Here is a 23,415-nt window from a genome sequence, read left to right as displayed (position 1 = left end):
TAAGGTCCCCCTGAATCCTGTCAGCTCCTGGAGATTTTCAGCTTAACACAGAAGGCTCTCTTCCCCTGCTGTGTTTGAAATGTTATGTCGAAAACCACAAGCTGGGCGTGGTGGGGCACATCTTTAGGTCCAGCACTCAGGAGGCAGAGGCAGGTGAATCTCTGTGAGTTCAAGGCCATCCTGGTCTACCTAGTAAGTTCCAGAACTCACTATGAGAGCTGCACAGTCTCAGGAAAAAGAAAAGAAAACCAACCACAAAAATGCAGATAACTTATTTAACACTATTAATATATGTTTCTCTTCTCTTTTCCTTTCGATGTCTTTTTTTTCTCTTGAGACAGGGACTCATGCATTCCAGGCTGGCCTCAAACTCACTATGTAGCTAAGGCTGGTTAAAAATGCTTATTTTTAAGTATACGTATGTGTATGTGGTCATGTATGTATACATGAGCACAGGTATCTATGGTGACTAAACACATCTGCAGATCCCCTGCAGCTAGAATTACAGGCAGGTGTGAGCCAGGTATGGGTAATGAAGACTCAACTCGGGCTTCCTACAAGAGCAGGAAGTGCTCTTAACTGCTGAGCTATCTCTCTAGTCCCTAGGCTTAAAGTCTTAATCCTCCTGTCTCCGTCTCCTAAGCCCTGGGATCATAGGTGCGCACCACCATGTATGCTTTAAGCAGTGCTAGGGCTTGTACCCATGGCTTCATGTGTGCCAGGCCAGCTGAGCTTCTTCCGTAGCCCAAGTGCAGATCTCTAGCCTGCAAAGATGGTGGGAATCTCCTGCTGAATTTTGGGAGTGAGGGAGACTGAGTTTCTCCATGTCTTCTCGTAGCTCATCTGTAAGGGAATAAACCTGAAACGTCTGAAATGTCTTCCTCCTTGTCCCACTTGCCACCTCCTGTCAGCCAGCACCAAAGTGGTTGGTGAAATGGTCCCTAAAACTGTGTGACACTCGTGATGGGTTCCAGCAGGTAAATGGCATTCATGGTTTAGTGGGATAAATCCCGCGTTTGTGGGTGAAATGTATGCAGCTCTTACAAGGGCAAGCACACCTTTCCTGGCTTCCTATGGAGATGTACCCACAAGGGTGTCAAAGAACACCCTGGGGAGAAAGGGGACATGGTGGCCTCCTTCTTCCCTCTGCTCAAAGACATCCTGGGAAACTGGTTTAGAGCAACACAAACAACGGTGGGTGGTTTATGCAAAGACTCGTGGATGGAAGCAGAGTGGGAAAAAGTAACGGTGAAGATGGAGTTTGCAGATGGATGGCCATGTCCTTGCCCACCCATGCTGAGAATTGTTCCATTGCACAGCAATCTCTCAGCAACCCAGTGGCATGCAAGAGTCCCCTGCCTTAGTGACGGGGAACCCAGGGCTCAGGGGCTTACAGTCACAGGCCAGGTTAATAGCCAGGAAGGTGCCCAGCAGAGATGTGGGCTCAGAGTGGCAGCTCCAGGGTTAGGCTCTGGAAGAGCTGACGAGGGCTGAGGGCCCGAAGCTGAGGTCAGGGGTCAGTGGTGCTAACTGCAGGGCCTGAGGAGGAGAGATAAGGGGAGGGAAAGGCACTCAGCAGTAAGGCTTTGATGGGTGTCCAGAGGGTCGTGGCCAGCCCTGCTTTGGCTGATTTAAGCCCTTGCTGTAAACCATACTTCCCACTGTCCTGAAAGCCATTAGACTTTGATAAAACCTCTGACATCTTTTAAATTGCAGTTTGGCCCTGAGGCTAAAGAGGAAAGAGGCCATCAATGCGAGACTCAGGGCGTGCTGCAAGTGGGAAGCAGACCAGCCATGGTAGACGGCTAAATTTGTGGGCTGAGAAGCCACAGGCCAGATCCATAGTCCAACTTGCCTCATGGCTGCCACCCTCACTGCAGTGTGAGCACAGCCAGCAGGAGGAATGAGTGCACACAACGTGTGCTTGGCCAGGCCCAGCCAGACGGTGGTCACACAGTAGCACAATGACTAAGGTTAGAGGGTTCGGGTTCGAGTTTGGTTAGGGTCTATGTAATGTCTAGTCTGTGTCTGGCCTTGGCATCTTCTCCCATGGATAAGGTACTCTTTAGCATAGCTATACCTGGGACTCAACTAAAGGTTCCAGGACCTGATCCAGCAGATGTGGGATAACCTCCAGACTTGTACTTTTGGCAAGCAGTTCCTGAAGTACCCTGGGTCAAGGTCAGCACCACTGCTTGGGAGTTTGAGCTATGCGTTTACCAGCGTGGGTGGATGACTGTGCTTTGTAAGCAAGCTGGTCCCTCCAATGAGAACCAGGCCTGCTGGCAACAGGTCCTAAGGACCAATATGCTCTGGACTGCTATCCCAGAGTACCTCAAGCTGGACCAGCCTGCTCAGGGCTGTTAGCTCAGAGTACCCTAGGCTGGACCAGCCTGCCTGGGGCAGCTAGCACAGAGTACCCCAGGCTGGGCAGCCTCAGCAGCAGGTGTGGCCCTCTGGTGTTGGAAGCTAAATTCAGTTTGTAATGCAGGCAGGTTTAGGTGATAGTGCCTTCTTACTGTGTCCAAATATGAGAAATATGGCAGAGGTGTGGGGGAATAGAGAGAGATGAAGGTCCTTAGATGGCCATTTGTGTCATCATCAGTTCTCCTGTTCATGACCTCATCTAACCCTAATCGCCTCCCAGAGGCCCTGCCTCCAATGACTGGAAGGGACCCATCAGTCCTTGGCATCTTCTTTCTCAAGTTCAGTGTAAATCTGTCTCCTTCTGCCTCCCACCTCCTGGTTATATTTCTGGCTTCTGAAGCCCCCTGAATCCCTGGCTCCCCCTTGAACATGACAGCTTTGCAAATTTCCCAAGGCAGTTTCTTTTCCACAGCTGCCAGGTTCTTCACTGCTCTTGGGGGCAGAGCGCTGAGTGTGGAAGGTAGAGAGAGCCCTGACTTATAACAATAGGGACACACCCACCCAGACTGTGACCTCTGGCCTTTAGCAACGTCTTCTCTGCCTTTAGCCTCTGCCACGACTTGTCAGTTTGAACTGTTCTACACAGATCTGAACAACGCTATGGCTGAAGATGCCTGTCGGATGTCGCCTGACCCATTCATTCATTGTGGGGAAGGCTTCTGAAGAGGAGCACCCAGGAGAGGCTGGATTTGTGTTCCGCCATTTTAGTGACAATTGTAACGGCCACCTGCATTAAATGCCAGTGCCGGGGACCAGGTACCAAGTCATGAATTTGAAAGTGACCGTTGAGGATGGATGGACTTGTAAGTCTGACTTTGTGAGAAACTGAGGCTCCTGGTCACAAGGCACAAGGTTGACAAGTGACGGGGCCAGGACTAGAAGTCAGCTCTGTCTGCCTAGACACCTGCATTCCTACCCAGGGTGTGCTGGTGCTGTCCCTCCTGTTGTGGAAAAGTGTGGTTGATCTGAAGCTGTGTGCACCTGTGTGCCCCACATATCAGACCCCGGGGTTAGAAAGTGTCCAATCAGGAGCCCAGAACATGGGAATTTCCCTCTGGGCTGGGCTATCTTATTTCCCTTCACATGCAGCCCACTGTGCGCCTTCAAATCACCCAGAAGGAGACAGGGTACGGATATTGGAAAAGAAAGAAATGCCTCTAGCCCTTAGAATTTGAGCTGAGCAAGGCAGACGAGGGCTCTGTTGTCTCACTGCAAGTTCCTAATCCATTCATCCACCCATGTATCCATGCATCTGTGGATGCTTGAACCGGACCATCCACCCATCCAGGCATTCATTTTTCCATACATCCGTCTTCCTATCCGTGTATCCGTGCACCTATCAGCCATCTTTTTGTTTACATAGCAAATATTTGTTAATGTCTACTGAATACACACAATGGTAGCACTGGCCCAAGATCCTCAGCAGCCTCCTACCCGCTGACATTTCCCCCAGGGCACTGCCCAGAACAGGGTGTTGACAACATTCTTCCTCTGTAGCTCTTGACACTTTGCTTTGATATTTGTACTTGTGACTGACATGGTTCACATCATTGACTATGGGGAAGTTCTTGAAAAGACACCAGAAGAACGTCTTCCTGATCATGATTCCACGCCATCAAGCCCCACCCCCTCAGGCTGAGACACCGAACATCTGAACGTGGCCCTGGCTGCCCTAGCAGTATTGCAGGAGCTGCTTAGCAGCCTATATGGGTACTCAGCATGGTGCAGGGAGGCACCTTATGAGCGGGACAGCAAAGGACTTAATTTACAATCGAGCACAAAATCAAAGACTCTGTCAACCGAGGAACCGTGCGCTCAGATAACCACCCGAGAAAGCACTACCAGGGAAATTTCCAGAGAAAGTAATTAAGGAATCCCCATTGACCAAATTCAGCAGCAAAATTTGGAGCTCTGGAGTTTGAAGCTCACCAGGGATCCAGTGTCTCCTCCCATTTGATCCTTCATCAAAATGAGCAGTGGTGTCTGGGAAGGGGTCGGCTGTGAGCCTCCCCGGCTCTCCCTAGCACACCTCTCTAGCGCTGCTTGCTTCTGCATGTGTTATCTTGTCAAAGAAGCTATAAGCAACAAACGAGATTGCTGCTTTGTGGGGTGGAGCGAGATTAATGCCCCTCTACCCTTCAAGATCTGGCAAGAGGCGGTTAGTATTCATCAAGTACCTGCAGTGTCAATGGTCCTGAGAGTCATCACTCCACGCACCCTGGGCCCTGGCTTCAGGGGGTCTCCACTCACAGGTCCTATCCTGACCGATGCCCAGGGTGCTTGGAGGTGCCTTGAGTGGTCAGAGAAGCCAACAGGTGCTTTGGCAGTATTTCTATGAATGGCTGTTTCCAGGTACCATGTAGAATTGTTGACCAGATGTCTGTCTCACATTGTGATCTCTCCCCAGGGGATGCTGCCAAGACAGCCCGGTTCCCTGGGGCCGTCCATTTACAGAGAGTCCTCAGAAAGGTCTCTTTCAGGACATTTCCTCTCCTAACTCTCTCTCTCTTGAGCTGACAGAGAGAGAAAGCCTGCTGTCCACTGAAGACAAGCGAACATGACCTTCTGTGGTCTGTTATTCTGAAGGGCTGAGCAAGCTACAGCTGGACCTGGGGTGCCCACTGGGATGTCCCATGGTTTGGGATAAACCCCCTGTGGCTGGAGGCCTGCGGACACTTTCCCCAAAAGAATCTAGCCAAAGGACTGCAATCATGCAGCCTCCAAAAAGAAGGGACACCCCCTTCTCAGCAGCCCAGCCTGTCACTATGTTTATTGACAGGCCCATTGAAAACAGACCTCCCTGCTGCTGTGACGTTCTCTCTGTCTCCCATTCACTTCTTTCCCAGACAGTTTTTGAAAGACAAAATGTCTGCATACACACACACACACACACACACCACCTCGGTACCTGGACCTGACCCAGCTCACAGAAGGAGAAGGGGTCCAGCCCCGGTGAGCTGATTGCTGAGCCTCCTCACCTGGTCCCACAGTGCACCGCCTCCAATTAAATCAAAACGGTTTGTTTTTAATGGTCTTTTACGCTGACAAGTGGGCGATCATTTTGGGCCCACGAGCTGTCAGGGAGCTGAGGCAAATCCTCCGTTGATAATGCCCAATGCTTCCAATTAGGAGCTGCGGCCGATCCTGGCACGCTAACGATTCCCCAGCCGCCCCCCAGGCCCCTTTGGCGCTGGCTGTTTCTTCTGCCTCCTCCACCGCAAATTACTGACACAAAACGGAAGGCCCCTCGTCTCCTCCGCCACGCCAGGCCCGGGCCCTGTTGGGTTTAATGAGCCGATGGAAGTTTCGTGGCTCCGGCGCTAAATTCTTTTCTTGTTTGACAGCTGCTCTGCTAAGGCGAGTGTTGACCTTATAAAAGATTTAGTGTTTCTCATTATTTTCTGTCAAGCTTCACAGTGATGGGTGGGTGGTTATCATTTGCATCCCAGGGTGTGTGTGTGCAAGCATGTGTGCTAGTGTGTGTGTGCATACGTGTGTTAGATGGGGGACTTGAGGTGGAGACAGAAATGTGGACAGAAAAGGGTCTCTCTGTGTGTCACATTTACCCTCCCCCACCCCAATGTGACATCTTCCAGTGTGACAGTCTTCTTGGGCTGAGGTGTTTCAAAGAGAAGGCAAGATGCAAAGCCAAGGTGACCAATGGTTCTAGGGTTCCCAGTGGCGGGAAGCCGTGAGGGAGACACAGGGGCAAGCCATGCTGGGATAGATGTGTGTGGAAAGACACACGCTGAGGCCAGGGTGGTTTGGGGGCTGCACTCAGGACCTTCTCAGAGGAGCTCAGTCTTCCTCACAAGGGTATAAATAGCCACAGCTTTTCCACCCCTGCTCCAAAGTCTGTTCAAGACTGTAACAGTTTTAAAAGCAGATCCATTTTTCAAAATAGCTCATTCAAAGCTGGGGAGTCTTTAGTCCCAGTACTTGGAAGGCAGAGGCAGGTGGCTCTCTGAATTCAAGGCCATCCTGGCCTACAGAGAGAGTTCCAGGATGGCTCAAGTTACACAGAGAAACCCTGCCTCCAAACAAACAAACAGACCCATTTAAGTTAATTATGGAAGTATATGTCCATCTTGATTTTATTCTGACACCAGTACCAAGCTGTCCTGTAATGAACAAGCTTGGGGAGTCCACACCCATGCCTTTGCCAGGCTCTGCAGGCCTCCCTTCGTCCTCTTGAATCACCCTGCTCCACCCTGCAGTGGAGCCACGAGTCCCACATACACTGACTGTCCCAGGGCCAGCTGGCCTGGAGCTACCTAAGAAGGGAGGGCTCTACATCCATCTTGGTTGCCTTGGAAAAGGCTTTGAGGGGCCGTTTAAATAAATCTCCTAAATTCTTTCTTCTAATGTGCCATCGAGATGATTCTTTATGCAAAAGGAAATAAAATATAACTCACTAAAGAAAAACAGATAAACTGGACTTCACAAAAAAATAAAAAAATAAAAATACAGTTCTCACTTCTTGGCCTTTTGGCCAAGGTAAAGTATGTTTGTATTCCAAATACTATTGTCAAGATAATGAAAAGAAAACCTGGCTTGGGAGTGCACACCTGTGAATCCAGAGATCAGAAGTTCAAGGTTACCCTTGGCTATGTGGTGAGATATAGGCCAGGAAATTGTGTCCGTGACAATATAAATGTTGGCAAGGCTGGGAAGAAAGCAGAACACTGTGTGTTGCTGGTGGGAATAAAAACGCCCTATCCCCTTTGCAAAACCACTTTAGCAGTTTGCTAGAAATCTAAACAGAGTCTCACAGGGCAACAGCAGTTCTGTTCTTACCACGTACACCCAAGAGATATGAAAACATACAGCCAACAAAGACTTGTGCTCAGGCATTCCCAACAACATCCATGATAGTAAATAGATAGATAGATAGATAGATAGATAGATAGATAGATAGATAGATAGATCGATAGATAGAGAGATAGAGAGATATAGAGAGATAGAGAGATAGGTGAATGAATGAATGACATTTAATCAACCTATCTGTTAAAACACAAAGGAAAGGCAGCCTACAGAGGCCAGAAAGTATGACTCATTTGTAAGACAGGGTGTGTCCATCCCCAACCTGGGCAGACTTTGAGAACATTATGCCAAGAGATGAACGCCACCACCAAGAACCATGAGTGTTTAAACTGCAAACTGTGCCGATCCATGGGAACAGGAAACTGATGGTGACCGCAGAGGCTGGGGGTGACTGTTACTAGATCAGATGACTCTTTGCGACTGGGATGAGATTGAGACAATGATTTATATCCTGTTAACATGCCCAAATAGTTGATTTCTACACCTACACTGCTAAGAAGATAGTCAGGTCTCCTGTCTCTGTGTTTTGTGTGTGTGTGTGCGTGTGTATGAGAGAGAGCGAGCATCCGTGTGCACATGCATGCATGTATGCGTGTGTGTCTGTGTGTGTGTACATCTGTGAGGGGCTGTCCACACGTGTGCATGAGTGCCTGTAGAGAGGGCAGAGAACGACTTTGGATGTTGTTTCTCAGGCGCTGTCCACCTTCCTTTTCTTTTTTCCATTTCCTTTTCAGGCAGCATTTTACTGCCCTGGAATTCACTGGTTTGGCTAGATTTGCTGGTCAGCAAGCCCCAGGGATATAGCCGTCCTGTTTCCCCATTGCTGGGGAATAAGAGTGTGTGCCAGAGCTGGCTTAAAACAGAAACGTGGGGTCTGGGGAGTGAACTGCAGTCTGTGCTATTTTCTAAGCCCTGTAAGTCTCTTGAAACAAACGAACAAACAGCTCCCTTGAGTCTGAGGACCCTGGCCTGTGGAGGACAGAGCAGGCTGCTGGTTGGCTCTGATGATAGGAGTCGGAGGTGCCCTCAGGTCTCACTCCCAGGGTAGGCCTCGTGTGGCACAGGGGCGTCCAGGCACATACCCCTACCTTGTGACTGAGGCTGCTGCTGTGTTTATCTGCCGGCAACAGCACACGGCTTTATTGGATAACTGTGCTCTCAAGGGTTGCAGCCTGGCCTTAGCCAATCCTAGCCCATGCTGGAGAGAGCCTGGAAGATTCTCGTTTGTGCGACACGAGTGCGCAGGTGAATGTGGAGCCTGAAGTCAAGATTGGTGTCTTCCTGGATTACTTGTCTTCCTTTTCAGTTTTCCAATTCTGCTCTTTCAGAGCTATTTTATTCCTTTATTATCATGCATATGGGCACGTGTGATGTACATGTGTGTGGCAGGAGGCTGGGGGGGGGGCATGACACAATTGTGGCGGTCAGAGGACAACCTTGAGGAGTCAGTTCCCTCCTCCTGCTGGTCTATGGCCCCGGGGATCAAACTGCCTTCCCCTGCAGAGGCCTTTCACGGGGATGTGCCTGTCCATGCCTCTGCAGTTCTGGGATTACAGGTGAGTGTTGCCACATGCAACTTTCATGTGGGTGCTCGGGATGGGCTTCAGGTGTCAAGCGTGTAGGCACTGACTGAACCCTCGGCCTGGCCCCAGTCTCATTTCCAGAGGCACAAATGCCCTTGGTTTCTCCTGGCCTGGAGAGTCAGTAGACACATTCCCCGTTTTCTGTTCCGACTTTGCCACTTAGTAGCAGACATGTCTTCAGGCTGGTGCCTTTGTCTCTCTGCTCCTCAGTCCCCTCTGTTCTGGGGTGAGGGTGGTCCCTCCCCCAACCTGCCTCCACTGTGAGTCAGGACTAGTGTGGCTCAGAGCTGAGCGGAGCCCTCATGGGGCGGCAGGAAGTTTGCCTGCACGGCGCGGTCGGATGTTCTTTGAAGCCCCAGCCTGTGTCAGCAGGGAGGGTCGGATTCTGTGTCCTTGCTCCATCTATTTTTGGAGCCAGTAGCAGAATAACAATTTAGGGGACCAGATGTCTCAGGAGAGGCTGTTCTCCTCATTAATTACTTAAACCACAACCTGCTACATCAGAGGGGAAGCTCTAGCCTGCTCGCCAAAGAGGCCTCGCCCAGACGAGTGTTCTACCGGGGCCTCTGACCTCCAGCTGCCCCGAACTTGACAGAAATTACTGGCCTGGGACTGATCCATAATTTTCAAGTGCCTCTCATTAGAGCAGGCAGACCCTCAATCTTTACAGCAGGATCTCTCTCCCAGTCACCTGAGCAGTTGTCACTTTTAAAAAACCTCAACTAAACCTCAGTGGCTGTCACCGTCCACCCCCACCCCTGAGCTCTTTGGCAGATTTTCTTTCTTTTTTCCTGCTCCAGCTATTTTTCCTTCAAACCTCCCTTTGCCTTCCTGGGCTTCAGACCCATGTCTGGAAAGCCTGGTGTCCAGTTGAGGACCATGTGTGGCTAAGGAAAGGAGCCAAGTGTTAGTGGGCCCAACAAGGTGGATGGGCCAGGGGCTGGGAGCCTAGTGAGCTCAGTGGAAAAGCTGCTTAGCCTGCAAGTGTGTATGGTCAAGGGTTTGAGTTTTCCTGGCCATTGCAAATGTGGGAGGGGCATGTACACACACACACCACCACCATCACCATCACCACCATCACCACCACCACCACCACCGCCACCATCACCATCACCACCACAACCATCACCACCACCACCACCACCACCACCATCACCACCACCACCACCACCACCACCACCATCACCACCATCACCATCACCACCACCACCACCACCACCATCACCACCATCCCACTTCAATTCCCACACATTTGTTCAGGCAGCTCCAAGACTCCACTTTAGAGCTTATGGCCAGCTCCTGCTGCCCAAGTCCCCACTGTGGCTGCCTAAACTCCCAATCTGCAGCAAAGGCTCAAGCTGAGGGAATATGTAACAGGCAAGAGAGAAGGAGGAAAGAGCAAAATGCTACCTGCCCTTGACCCTGAGGAGGTACACCCAGGCCTCCCAGCCAGACAAAGGCCATACGCCCTTGACTGCATGTCCTTGTGAGTCTTCCATTTTTCATATAAAGGCCATAAGAAAGTGAGACTAGAGAGATGGCTCAGCCTTTATGAGCACTGGCTTCTCCTCCAGAGGACCTGGGTTCAATTCCCAGCCCCCACACGGTAGCTCACAACTCCAGTTCCAGGGATCTGACGCCTCCTCTGGCCTCTGCCAGCTCTGCGTGAACACAGCACAGACACATGCAAGCAAAAACCCCATACACCTAAAATAAAACAAATAGATCCTTAAATGTCACCGTGCTTGCGTCCTAGTCTGGAACCACTTTCTGTGATGATCTTCATACAAGCTCATGGCTTTGAAGCTTCTGCGTGCTGATTCGGATAGATCTGGGGCAGTGCTGTTCAGTAGAGCCCAACCCGCTGCAATGGCGAAGCCGCAGGAGTGGGGCCATGGTGCGCTGAGTGCTTGGCTTTATTTGGGTTTAGTTCACTGGGATTTTGAGGCTGTGTGGGGGGGTGTTGCCCTGGCAGGGGGGGGTTCTCTGCAGCGTCTACTGCCTCAGTCTTCCAGGCTTCATTGGTCTGGTCCGCATCAGGAGGATATGCTCTGGCTTCCAGTGTTTATTCCGTGTTACGAGGCTGCCTTGTGTAGCTCTTAGTGGACACTCTGAAAAGTCTCTCCAGGTTCCCATGAGCTGTGAAACCCTTGATAATGGGATGTGAACAAGTCCAACCTTAGAGTCCTAACACCTCAATTAACACCCTCACTAACCACTAGCAGAAAGTTCGTGTGTGTGTGTGTGTATGTGTGTGTGTGTGTGTGTATGTGTTTTGTAAGCCTGTGGGGGTACACTCACCTGTGTCTGTGTGTGTACCTGTATGGAGGCCAGAGATCAGCTTCTTGTGTTGCTTTTTCACCTTGTTTCTGAGACTGTCTCTCATTGAATCCAGAGCTCACCACTGCAGCTAGACCGATTGGCCAATGAGTGCCCCGGATCTGCGGTCTCCACTCCCCCAGTGCTGGGGTTATAGGCATTCGCCGTTACACTTGGCTTCTATGAGGCCGTTGGCGATCTGAACTTGGGTCCTCATGTTTGGGCAGCAAGCACTTTACCCACTGAGCCATCTGGCCAGCCTCCCATTTTTGTTAGATGGGGTTTCCCTAGGTAGCACAGGCTAGTCTCAAATTCTCAATGCTTCTCTGCTTCTCAATTGCTGGGATTACAGGCTGCAGCCAACCAGCAGACATGCAGACAAGAGCAGGCACTGTTATTGCTGATCTGATGGGCCTGGAATGGTGTGTTCCTCTCGTATGTATGTCACTTTCAGAGCCCCTGTTCCTGTGTCTGCCTCCACTCTGGTAGCCAGGTGCTCATTCCTTCCATGTGCACTTCTCTGGCACAGCAGTGAGTCTGCGTGTCTGTAATACACACTCACAGAATAAACTTGACCCAAGTGACAAATGTTTTAAATGCGGTGTGGTGGTGTACGCCTGTACTTGCACTAGGAAAGTAGAGTTAGTAGGGTCAGAGGTCCAGGGTCATCCTCAGCTTTAGCGTGAGCTCAAGGCTAGCCTGGGGGGGGGCATTAAAAGAGAATGACGGGGGAAAGGCTGCAAGTATAGTCTCAAAAGCCATTTTAAAAAAGAATTGTCAGGACAGCCAAGGCTGTCAGAGAAACTTTGTCTCAATATCCCCCCCCCCAAAAAACCCCTCACAAACACACACACACACACACAGAGAATGATAAAAATAAAGTCAAGTTTTGCAACAGGAGCTAAAAGAGATTTTAGAGGGAAATAGCTGATGTTGCTGACGGAGTGCCGATATCAGAGCAACATTCAGACGGAAGGGTAATTGGCCAAGCACACAACTGTCGGAGGTTGAAAAAGAACAACTGTTAACTCCCAGAAGCAGGAAGAATAAACACAGTGAAGGCAAGAGCAGCAGCATGGAAACGTCAACAGCACAGGAAGGGCGGGTACCCCGTGTGAAACCTGTGCCCCAGGGCCTGTTAGAAGAGTACGGGTGTTAGCAGGTAGAGCTGGCAGGGGAAGCAGGGTGACCGGAGGGCAGAGGGCAGAGGGCAGGGGGCAGGCTAGCTCAGCCCCAGCAGTTCCCCAGCCCCCTGGAAACTCAGAGATCTGCTTTCTGCTTCTGGGCCAGGGGTTCTCCCCCTGTAACGTGTTGTATTCCCAAAGTCTCTGCCAGCCCTAAATTTCTGAGACTCTTTTATTCAGTCCAGCTGCAGAGAACAAAGGACATTGCCAGGGAGGGGATGTGACCCCTAGGCACATTGGGGACAAATCTACCCTGGCATCTGCCATCAGCTCCCAGTTTGGGCTCGCTGACCCAGGCCACACTTACTCATTTTCTTTAATTTGCCAAAATCCTTCCCTCTTCAGGCCTTAGGTTAACCACTCCTGTCTGGGGCATTTTCTTCTTCCATCCCCTGGGCAATGTTTCTCCTCTTCTCCAGAGACCCTGCCTAATCCCATAAAGTTAGATTCTCCTGTCCCAGATCTCATTTAACAGCTCTGGAGTAAACTGTAATTCGGCACTTGTGTGCTTAGCAACCATGCCGCTGGGCAGCATGGGCACGCTTGTCCTGTCTTCCCCTATGGTGTCTCTAGGGCCCTGTGTGGCGCAGGCTCTCAGGTCCATCTTTGGAAAATGTTTAGATCCGTGTAGTGCCCCAGCTTTTTTTGTTGACCAGAGGTAGGGCTACTGGTTTGCTGGGCTGCTAGCAAGCCCTGACCGTGCCTCTTATTTACCTGCGTTGACCTCACCGTGGCTCAGAGCTCCATTCAGCAAAGCTGTCTCCTGCCAAAGCCATTACAGTTTCTTAGCTCCAGGCGGAGACAGACTGAAGATGGCTTAATTTAGAAGCATCTCAGAAGGAATTCCTTACACCACGGCTCTTCATCATCGACTCCACGGGCCTCGCAGTCGTGACCATGCAGGGGCTCGCAGGCTGACGCCTAACAGGGTCCTCCAGGCGGCACCTCTGTAAGGGGAACTATTGTAGAAGGCGGGAGCACAACCTTGAAGCCTGCCTTGAACCTCTCAACCTCCTGCCTCTGCCTGCCAGTGCTAGGATTAATAGGAGTGTGCCGCCATAAATAACAGCGCCCAGGTTATGCAGTGTTAGGGGGAACCCAGGACCTCATGGATGCTAGGCTGAGGGGTATAGCTCTATTAGCTGAGCTACACCCCCAGCTCCCCCTCTTTTTCTAGAGACCTGCTTGCTTGCGTGCCAACAGGCTGGCCACTCCTTGGGCTGCCCCAAGCCCTGCAGGTCCACATTCCCTTTACCTCTGTGACGCTGTTTCCCCCCTAGAGCCTACCTTTTCCTCCCAGTACTCCCAGGTTCACCTTCAGTGGCCGCCTGAGGCCACTTGCCTCTTTGTTGAGGGAGCATGCACTGTGAGGGAGTCAAGCACAGAGACTGCTCGAGTGGTGTGCTTGTGAGCCTTGTACTGCTGAAAACAGAGCAGGTGAGGGCTGCCCGTGACCAGTCTCTGAAAAGGCCTTCCCACACCCCAAACACCAGGTGAGTAAGCCCAGGTGACATGGAGCTTGGGTTGATGACAAGTAAGAGAAGAGAGCTTAGCTAGGCATGGTGGCACATGCCTTTAATCCCAGCACTTGGGAGGCAGAGGCAGGCAGATCTTTATGAGTTTGAGGCCAGCCTGCTCTACATAGTGAGTTCTAGGACAGCCAGGGCTATGTAGAGAGAGAGAGAGAAGAAAAGAAAAGAAAAAAAACTAATGAAGAGATACAAGTTAAACTATCATAGCAGACAGTTGGTGCTTAATGTACTCTAGGTGGATGGACTGATGCCTGTTTCTGCTTCGGTGGGATTGTTTGGTAAATGCAGTTTGCACAATGAACATGTACGTATGTGGGAGTGTTTGTGTGTACATGTGGAGGCCAAAGGTCAGCCAGTCAGTGCTCACCTTAGTTATCTTTAAAGTTTTATTTTATGTAAATGAGTACTTTGCTTATATGTATTAAGTGCAGCACATATGTCTGTGCTCTCGGATGCCAGCAAAGGACATTGGATCCCCTGAAACTGGAGGCGATTATAAACTACCATGTGGTGCTGGAAACCAAACTCATGGACCTCTGCAAGAGCAGCCAGTGCTCTTAACTGCTGAGTCGCCTCTCCAGCCTATCGGGTCTCTCACTGGGCCCTGGGGCTCCTCAAGTGTCTAGACTGTCAGCCCCAGATCCTGTCTCTTTCTTCCTGTCTAGCTCTGGGATTGTAGACAGGTACCACCACTCCTGGTCTGTATGTAGGAGCTGGGGACCAGACCCAGATCTTTATGCTTGCCAGGCAAATACCTCACCGACTGTGGAGTTTCAGTTCTGCTGTGAAAAAATACCCCAACAAAAGCAATTTTAAGGGAGAAATTATTTTAGCTCACAACTCCAGGCTATAGTCCATCATTGCAGGGAAATTAAAGCAGGAACTTGAAGCAGCTGGTTGCAACCACAGTCAAGAGCAAGCACATGCTTGGTGGTGCTCAGCTCTCTCTCTCTCTCTCCACTTACACAGTTCAGGATCCCCTGCCTAGGGAATGGTGCTGCCTGCAGTGGGCTGGGGCTCCCCACATCAGGTAACCTCCCATAGGCAGGCCCCCAGTCCAAACTGATTTAGGCAGTCTTTTATGAGACTCTGCCTTCCCAACTGGTTTCCTGAGTATGTTAAGCTGCCAATCAAAACTAGCCAGTGCACCAATCATGCTATCTCCTTAGGACCCACAAAAGAACATTTAGTATGTGAGTCATCTGAACTGTTCCATGGCTCTTCCATCTCTTGCAGGAGTGCCCAAGTCTGCCTTGAGGCCTGTGCTCATATTCTAAGGCTCCTATTACAAATCAACCCAAGTTTGGGGGTTGGATAATAGAAATTTATTCTCTCAAAGTTCTAAAGGACAGAAATACAAAGCTAAGGTATGGACTTCTTCCAAAGGTTCTAGGACAGGCTCCATCCTGCCTCCTCCTCTAGGCTCTGGTGGCTCCTGGCATTTCTGGGCTAAGGTCCAACACTCCAACCTCTTCCACCGCCTCCTCTGTGTCTTCTGTCACTTAAAAAAATATCAGGGATGGGGAAATGGCTCAGCTGGTAAAGGTGATTTCCCCAGACCTCCAGAGCTCATGTGTATAAGTCAGGTGATGTTAAGATAAGAGGCAGAGGAAGGCAGATCCCAGGAAGCTGGAGCCAGCTGGCCTGGCCTCTGTGGGGAAGTCTGGGCCAGTGACAGGCCTTGTATCAAACAAAAGATGGAAAACACCTAAGGACCTATACCTAAGGCTGTCCTCTGATCTCCACCCTCACACCATGCATGCCACCCATACCCACAAGAACGCACATACCACACAGACACACACACACACACACACACACACACACACACACACACACACATACACAAGAACAGAAAACCCAGCCAACAAATAAAAATACTATTCTCGGGGGCTGGAGAGATGGCTGGAGAGAGAGATTAAGAGCACTGGTTCAATTCCCAGCCACCACATGGTGGCTTACAACCATCTGTAATGATATCTGGTGCCATCTTCTGGTGTATAGACATACATGTAGGCAGAACATTGTATACATGATAGATAGATAGATAGATAGATAGATAGATAGATAGATAGACAGACAGATTGATTTTTAAAAAAATACTATTCTGGCCGGGGTGATGTCCCAGTGGCTGAATTACTTACTGCACAAGCCTGAGTACCACAGTTTGAATCCCCAGGACACACATGAGGAAGATGGGTATGGTGGCATGTGCTTGTAACTCTTGATGAGGGAGACAAGCGGATGCCCAAACCTCCCTAGCCAGCCAGCCTAGCTAAAGTGGTGAGCGCCAGTGTCAGTGGGGTACCCTCAGAAACTGAGGTGGGGAGCAGCTGAGGAAGCCATCTTCTGTCCTGGCTGGCCTTGCGATCTGTCCTCCCGCCGCTGTCACCGGAGTGCTGGGATCAGACATGCAGCCACATCCACATCTTTTTTCCTTTCAAAATGATCTTTTATTTTTATTTGTTACGAAGCCACATGCATTTTTAAATTTTCTCGTTGTGTGCATGTATGTGATGGAGATGTGTGCAGAGGTCAGAAGACGACTCTGTGAAGTTGGTTCTCTCCTTTCACCTTTCTGTGGGGTCCAGGGCTGGAACCCAGGTTGTCAGGCTTGGAAGCAAGTGCCTTTGCCCTTCTCCAGGGTCATCACCCGTGTTTATGTATTTTAAAGCAAGGTTGAAGTGCTGGAGAGATGGTTCCGCCAATGGGTGCACTTTTGGGGCTGAAGAGATGGCTCTGATTAAGAGCACTGGCTGCTCTTCCAGAGGACCCAAGGTCAATTCCTAGAATCCACATGGCAGCTCTGTAACTCCACTTCCAGGAGACCTGCCACGTTCTTCGGACTGCTAGGGCACCTGGAACACCCAAGTGGTGCACAGACATACATGCAGGCAAACCACACACACACATAAAATAAAGAATAATTTTAAAAACTGAAAGCACTGGCTGCTTTCACAAAGGTCCAGGTTTTGGTTCCCAGCAGCACATAGCAGCTCACAACTGGATCTAGCTTGAGTTCAAGGGGATCTGGCACCCTCTTCTGATCTCCACAGGTACTGCATGTACACAATGCACATGCATGCAGGAAAGGGCATCATATAACCTAAGAATAAATAAATATTTAACGATAGCAGTAGTAACTAAGGTTTCACTAATTTTCCCGGCCTGCCTCAGGCCTGTGCTCCTTCTGCCTCAGCCTACCCAGTGGCTAGACTGTAGGAGTGTGCCACAACACCCCACAGAAGATTCTTCTTGGAGGAGGGAATTTTTGTTTGTTTGTTTGTTTGTTTGTGAAAGGGTTTTTCTGTGCAGCTCTGGCTGTCCTGGACTTTGTAGACCAGACTGTCCTCAAACTCACAGAGATACACTTGACTCTGCCTCCCTGACCTCTGGGATTACAGTCGTGTGCCACCACACCCAGCAGAAAAATTATTTTTTACAGTGATGTTATAACAACATGGAAAGTTATTTTGCACAATGTTAAACATTTTGTAAAGCTGTGCCTGTTATTACTATCATGGAAACACACTTAGCAGTAAAATGCTTCTATTTTAAAAGGCAAAATCGGCTGATAGCCAGCCACCAGGGACAGAACTCCATGATCAGAATGTTTCCTGGAGACTGTGAGGCCGAAGAACGAGCCGCTGGGTGACCCTCCGCTGGGTGCCCAAGGCCCAGAGACTCACTTTCCTGAGATGTTTCAACTGCCTTTGGAAGCAAAGGGTCTCTCTGCCACCAGTTCCCTGAGGGGCAGCGGGCAGCTCTGCTCGGAGGACTGACTGGGCACGGAGCCAGAGACTTCCCACTAGGTCCTTCTTCTCCTTCTTTCTCTCTGATATTTTATCCTCTTTCCTGGTCCTCCTCTCACCATTTGATACATGAGGGCTGTGAGCAGAGGCCGAGGAGATGGCTCAGTGGTTAAAGCGGCTGTTGCCACCTTTGTTTTTCTAGAACCAATATGTAGGGGGCAGCTGTGGTGGTGCATGTCTGTCGCCCTCGTCCTGGGCAGGGGAGGGCCCAGAGGCAGCCAGACCTCTGCTCTAGTATTTGGGGAGCTCCAGGTTCAGTGGGGGAGACTTGTCACACACACAAAAAGTCACAGGTCATTCTAAGGGGCTAGAGATGAGTCAGCAGTTAAGAGAGCTGGATGTTCTTTAAGAGGGCCCAAGTTCAGTTCCCAGAGACTCACAACCACCTACAGCTCCAGATCCAGGGGATCTGAGAAGCTCTTCTGGCTTCTGTAAGCACTGGCTTCTGTAAACACACACACACACAGAGAGAGAGAGAGAGAGAGAGAGAGAGAGAGAGAGAGAGAGGGAGGGAGAGAGAGGGAGAGAGAGATTGCGAACCCAGAATCACACCTACAAGGATGACACTGGCCTGGGTTCTTAATGAGAACCTTATGTCTGAAACCTTGCCGTATCTTGAAGCCACCAGTACTCCTGACAATACAAAAATGTGTTGGCCCTCTACCTCAGCCACCCCATCCTATCTTGAACTTAAGAGATAGCTGAGCTGGGTATGCAGATATGCCCTCACTTAGCCTAGGAATACCCTGCACATCCTGCCAGCTCACTCCAAGTCTTCCCCCAGGTCCCTCCTCTGAACCCACCAAGCCTTGGGTTCAGGCTGCTATCACTGTATACACCTACCCTCCCTGACTGTAAAGCCTGGAAGTTGGTGGGAGACCATTGCTCTCCTGCAGCGCTGTCAGCCCCAGAAGGGCAGATCTGGGTTTTCCTTGCTCAGTGTTACACCCCTATGTCTGACCCAGACCTGTGTTCAATAGACATGAATGGATAAGAGAGGGGAAGAGGTTATCAATGCTCAGCTAGAGTCACACTCTTCCTGCCCTATGGTATCCCCAGGAGAAACTCTGTGCAAGGGGATGGTGCACTGATGGCGGGTGTGTGTGTGTGTGTGTGTGTGTGTGTGTGTGTGTGTGTGTTGAACACCAACATCTGAAATGTACCAGTCCAGGGGCAGCAGAAGAGGAAACAGATTCTCTACTTGCCACTGTTTCTGGAAGAGGAGCAAGCTGAGCATAAAATCTTGCCATTTTTTTTTTTTTAGTTTAAAATTTGTATTTTTATGTGTATGAATGTTTTGCCTGCATTTATGTCTGTGCACCATGTGTGTGCTTGGTATCTAAGAAGGCCAGAAGGGCCCCTAGATCCTGATCCTGATCCTGGAGTTACAGATGGCCGTGAGCTAACGTGTGGATGCTGGGAGCTAAACCCAGGCACTCTGCGGGAGCAGCCGGGGCTCTTAACTGTGAGCAGTCTCTGCAGCGCAGCACCCCTTTCATAACTGTTTGTACTTTGCATTTCAGGGGATGAATCCAGGGCCTTGCACAAGCCAACCCTCCCTCCCTCAGCCACACTCCAGTGTCCTGTCTTAAGTGTAGAAGTTGTCGCTTCTCGAATTTGTCTCCCGCCCACATTTTATTTTCTTTTACTTTGAGACAGGGTCTCAGATCATATAGCCCAGGCTAGCTTTAAATTCCCTATGTAACTAAGGATGATCTTGAATTTCTGGCTTTTCTGCCTCTGCCTCTCAAGTACTGGGATTACAGGCCTAGTTATTTGGTGCTAGGAATGGAACCCAGGGCATCTTGCGTAGTAGGCGCGCACCGAGCCGCATGCCTCAGGCTTGTTGCTTTCCTGCCTTGTGAAGCAGTATGTCCCTGAGCCCTGGCTTCGGTAGTCTTGAGTCTTGTCCTCAGAGGAGGGGAAACATTAGATTCTCTTCTTGGAAAAAGAATGTTCTCTGTGTGTGTGTGTATGTGTGTATGTGTGTGTGTGTGTGTGTGTGTGTGTGTGTGTAGGAGCTTGCTGGAACAAATTCTTAACTCCCACCGTGTGGGGCCTTGGGGGTGTAAGGCACGGCAGCAAGAACCTTTACTTCCTGAGCCATCTTTCTAGACATTTTTGGGAGGGTGGGGGTGGGGGTGTTAATGGTAGAAAATCACCATATGAAGGTTACCAGGTCAGTGAATGTCAACTCCAGTCACCGTTGGGTGACATCTATGAGACATTTCTCAGCAATAAGCTGGAAAGAACCTGAGAGCTACAATCTGGTAGCCATGGGCCCTGCTGCCTTCACTGGACACTTTCCGGCCTCCCCTCACTCCCCACCCCCCACGGCTGCTTTCATTACTACTTTAGGATTGAGGCTTGGGAGGGCTGGCAGAGCACAGGACCAAGCCTCTATCCCCATCTCTTCCTCTGTCTGCAGGTGGGCCCCACTCTTGCTACATTCCCCACCGAGGCCGACCGCCAGAGAGCTCTCAAAGCCCACCGGGAAGAGTATGCAGTGCGCCAGGGCACCCTTCGCATGGGCAACTACACGCACCCCTAGCCCTCCCCACAGCAGGCGCCTTCTTGATGCAGAGAAAAAGCCCCCAAGAACTCATTTTTCTCACCCACCCTCCGGGAAGGCATCTCCACCTTTTGACACAGCCCCTTGCCACAGGGACCTCACATTCAAGTCTTTCGCTACTTATTTTCTTTATAAGAACCCCAAGCCCCACTCCCCCTTTGTTAGCCAACACCAGTCTTGCCTTACTCCCAGCGTCCCTCTGCCTAGGAAGCCGCTGTCATTCTCAAACTTCTCTTCCTCTTCTTCATCTCCTTTCCTACCTCTTTCTCCTCTCCTTTCATCCTTCCATTTTCACCTCCTCCTCCTTTTCATAGAGAGCCACCCTGCCTTACTTTACAAGATAAACTAAAAATATAGTTTTTAAAATAAATAAAATAATTCAGGCTAAGAGTCAATTTCACAGCCCTGCCTACCAGGTGCCAGGAATGACCTGTGTATTTCCTGCAGGAAGTGTAACACCAGCAGGCTTTGAAAGCCCTCATTTTATATTCCAAACATGGGTTTTAATTGCCCTTCTGGGGATGTCTGGGGTCTCGACACGGCAGGATTCTCTCTCTGGGACCCCCGACAGCAGGAAGAGCCTGCGGTTCATTACTCAGGGCCAGCCCCACCCCCTCAGTGCTGTGGCCCTGTCAATCAGACAGACCAGCATGGAGCTCTTAAGGCTACCTGGATGTTGCTTTCCTGTGTCTGGGAGGCTCCAGCTGTGGAATACCTCTAGTTCCTTGAATCCCGTCTTTCTCCAGTGTCTTTGGCTTCTCTCTACAAATTACAAACTGATTTATTTTAAATATAAAAGATGATTTGCCCTCTTCCTCTTGTGTCTTTATTTGAAAGCGAACTGTAAAGGGAACGAACTAACTTGAGATTTGGATGTTGCCACGCAGAGCCTTTCAAGGTATGCCAACCTCTACATCATGGCCACAGAGCCTTCCTCAGATGGGCCGATTTTGAGATCCTGAGAGCCTGTCTTAGTCAGTGTTCTTCTAATGCAGTGAAGAGACACCATGACCACGGCAACCCTTAAGGAAAACATTTAACATTTAACATTTCGGAGGTTTAGTCCATTATCTTCAGGGGGCGGAGCATGGCAGCTTGCAGGTAGACCTGGTGCTGGAGAGGTGGCTTGAGAAGTCTACCTCAGGATCTGCAGGCCTCAGAAAGAAAGAGCCATTTCAAACCCCAAAGACCGCCTCCAGCAGTCTCCTCCACTTCTCCAGCAAGGCCACACCCCCCAATCCCTGTTAAGTAGTGCCACTCCCCGATGACCAAGCATTCAAGTATATGGGCCTGTAGGGGCCATTCCTATTCAAGCCTCCACCGAGCTCCAGGCAACTTCAAATCCTCAGGAGGTACCTGTGGCCCTGCTCAGCTGACACCTGAGTTGGGAGCTTGGCGTTTACTCATTTCTGATCAACTCCACAAATACGGAACACTGTTTTCAGGTTTGGGAATTTAGCTCAGTGGTAGAGCATTGCCCTAGGTTAGGGCCTCAGTTCTGGGAAAAACACACACACACACACACACACACACACAAAAGAGAAAATAACAACACTATTTTCCGCAAACCTGCTTCCTCCTGTGTCTTCACAGGTCCTAAGTGACACCAAGCACCCAAGCACCCAGCTGCTAAAGCTCAAACATTGCCTTGCTCAGGTCCCTTTACCTCTCACATCTAACCTACAAGCCTCTGGGGGACAGTTCCGTTGCTAGTGTGCTTGCCCATCATGTGCAAAGCCCTGGCTTCCATTCCCAGCAGGACACAGACTCAGCACAGAGGCATACACCTCTAATCCCAGTTCTTGGACACACAGAGCCCTGAGGGTCTCAAGGTTACATAGTAAATTCAAGGCCAGCCTGGGCTACTGGGATATGTTCTTAGAAAAAGAAAAAAAGCCGGGCGTGGCTTTTATCATGCCTTTAATCGAAGCACTCAGGGAGGCAGAGGCAGGTGGATCTCTGTGAGTTCAAGGCCAGCCTGGTCTACAGAGTGAGTTCCAGGACAGCCATGGCTACACAGAGAAACCCTGTCTGAGGGGGGAGGGAAGAAAGAAGGAAAGAAAGAAAGAAAGAAAGAAAGAAAGAAAGAAAGGAAGGAAGGAAGGAAGGAAGGAAGGAAGGAAGGAAGGAAGGGAAAAGAAGAGCTCAGCATCTCAGCATAGTGGTGCACACCTTTAATTTCAGCACTCAGGAGGCGGTGTCAAGAGGATTGCTGTGAGTCTGAGGCCAACCTGGTCTCCATAGTGAGTTCCATCCAGGACTAAACAGTGGAACCCTGTCTCAAAATGAAAACGAAAGCAGAAAGAGAAAAGGAAAGTCCGAGGATGTGATTGCCCGCTTGCTGATGCAGCCTGCGAAGCGGAGCCTGCAGCCTCGTGTCTCTGACTCTACTCCCTGCACCTGAGCTGCATTCCAACTCGGACAAGTTCAGAAGGCCCCTCCGCCAGTCCCCTGGTCCCTGCTTCCTGCTCCTCGGAAGCCTTGCTCTGAAGAGGTTCTGAAGGAAAGAGGCCAGGTCCAGCAGGTGAGGTCCCCAGGCCCATCCCCAAGTCACTTCCTACCGGAGCCCCTTTCCTCACTCACCTCTGGCCCCTTCTCAGCACCCCCCAGGCCTGCTCACTTCTGCCTCAGGCTGAAAGCTTGTTTTCTTCCCTGCCTGCTGCACTTGAGGCCCACACTGTCACCTGCCACTTCCTTGTCTTTTAGATCTTACCCAAGTCCCTCCTCCAACAGCCCCAGGTAAGTTCCCACCAGCCTGTGTGAATTCTCCGCAGCACATAGCCCACCCCAGTTCCTTTACCGGCTTATTCTCTGTCTGCCCTTCAGAGGTCTGTACCTCTGCCATCAGTGATCTTGGAGCCCAGAAACAAACCCCATGGCTCATGGACTGGGCATCTGGGTTCGGGGTGCTCTGCACAGTGGCAACTGACCGGGGCTCCCCTGAGCCTGCACGGTTGCTGGACCACTGATCTGAGTAGGCTTCCACATTGGTACATACACCACATACACACCCATACACATGTATACAGGCGGCACATGTGCATGCACACATATACTCACATGCAGCACAGGCACACCTGTGCCGAAAGCCATTAGCAGCCACACACTGACCCCTTGGGCACCTGGCTCAGTGTGGCTGTGATGAACTCCACCACCTAATGG

General features: G+C 50.5%; 1 protein-coding gene across 1 annotated transcript in view; it reads left to right on the top strand.

Moving 5' to 3' along the window:
- Window positions 1–21,057, top strand: part of Cfap77 (cilia and flagella associated protein 77) — a 124,108-nt gene extending 103,051 nt beyond the window's left edge. The window contains exon 6 of the mRNA XM_021632316.2: window positions 20,110–21,057. Within this exon, the coding sequence (XP_021487991.1) occupies window positions 20,110–20,232 (123 nt within the window). The 3' untranslated portion in view covers window positions 20,233–21,057. The remainder of the gene's footprint in view (window positions 1–20,109) is intronic.
- Window positions 21,058–23,415: the final 2,358 nt, after the last annotated feature.

Source organism: Meriones unguiculatus, chromosome 8, assembly GCF_030254825.1.
Source record: "Meriones unguiculatus strain TT.TT164.6M chromosome 8, Bangor_MerUng_6.1, whole genome shotgun sequence".
NCBI lineage: Eukaryota > Metazoa > Chordata > Mammalia > Rodentia > Muridae > Meriones > Meriones unguiculatus.
Note: the sequence above shows the minus strand (reverse complement) of the source record. Positions and strands in the feature narration are given on the sequence as shown.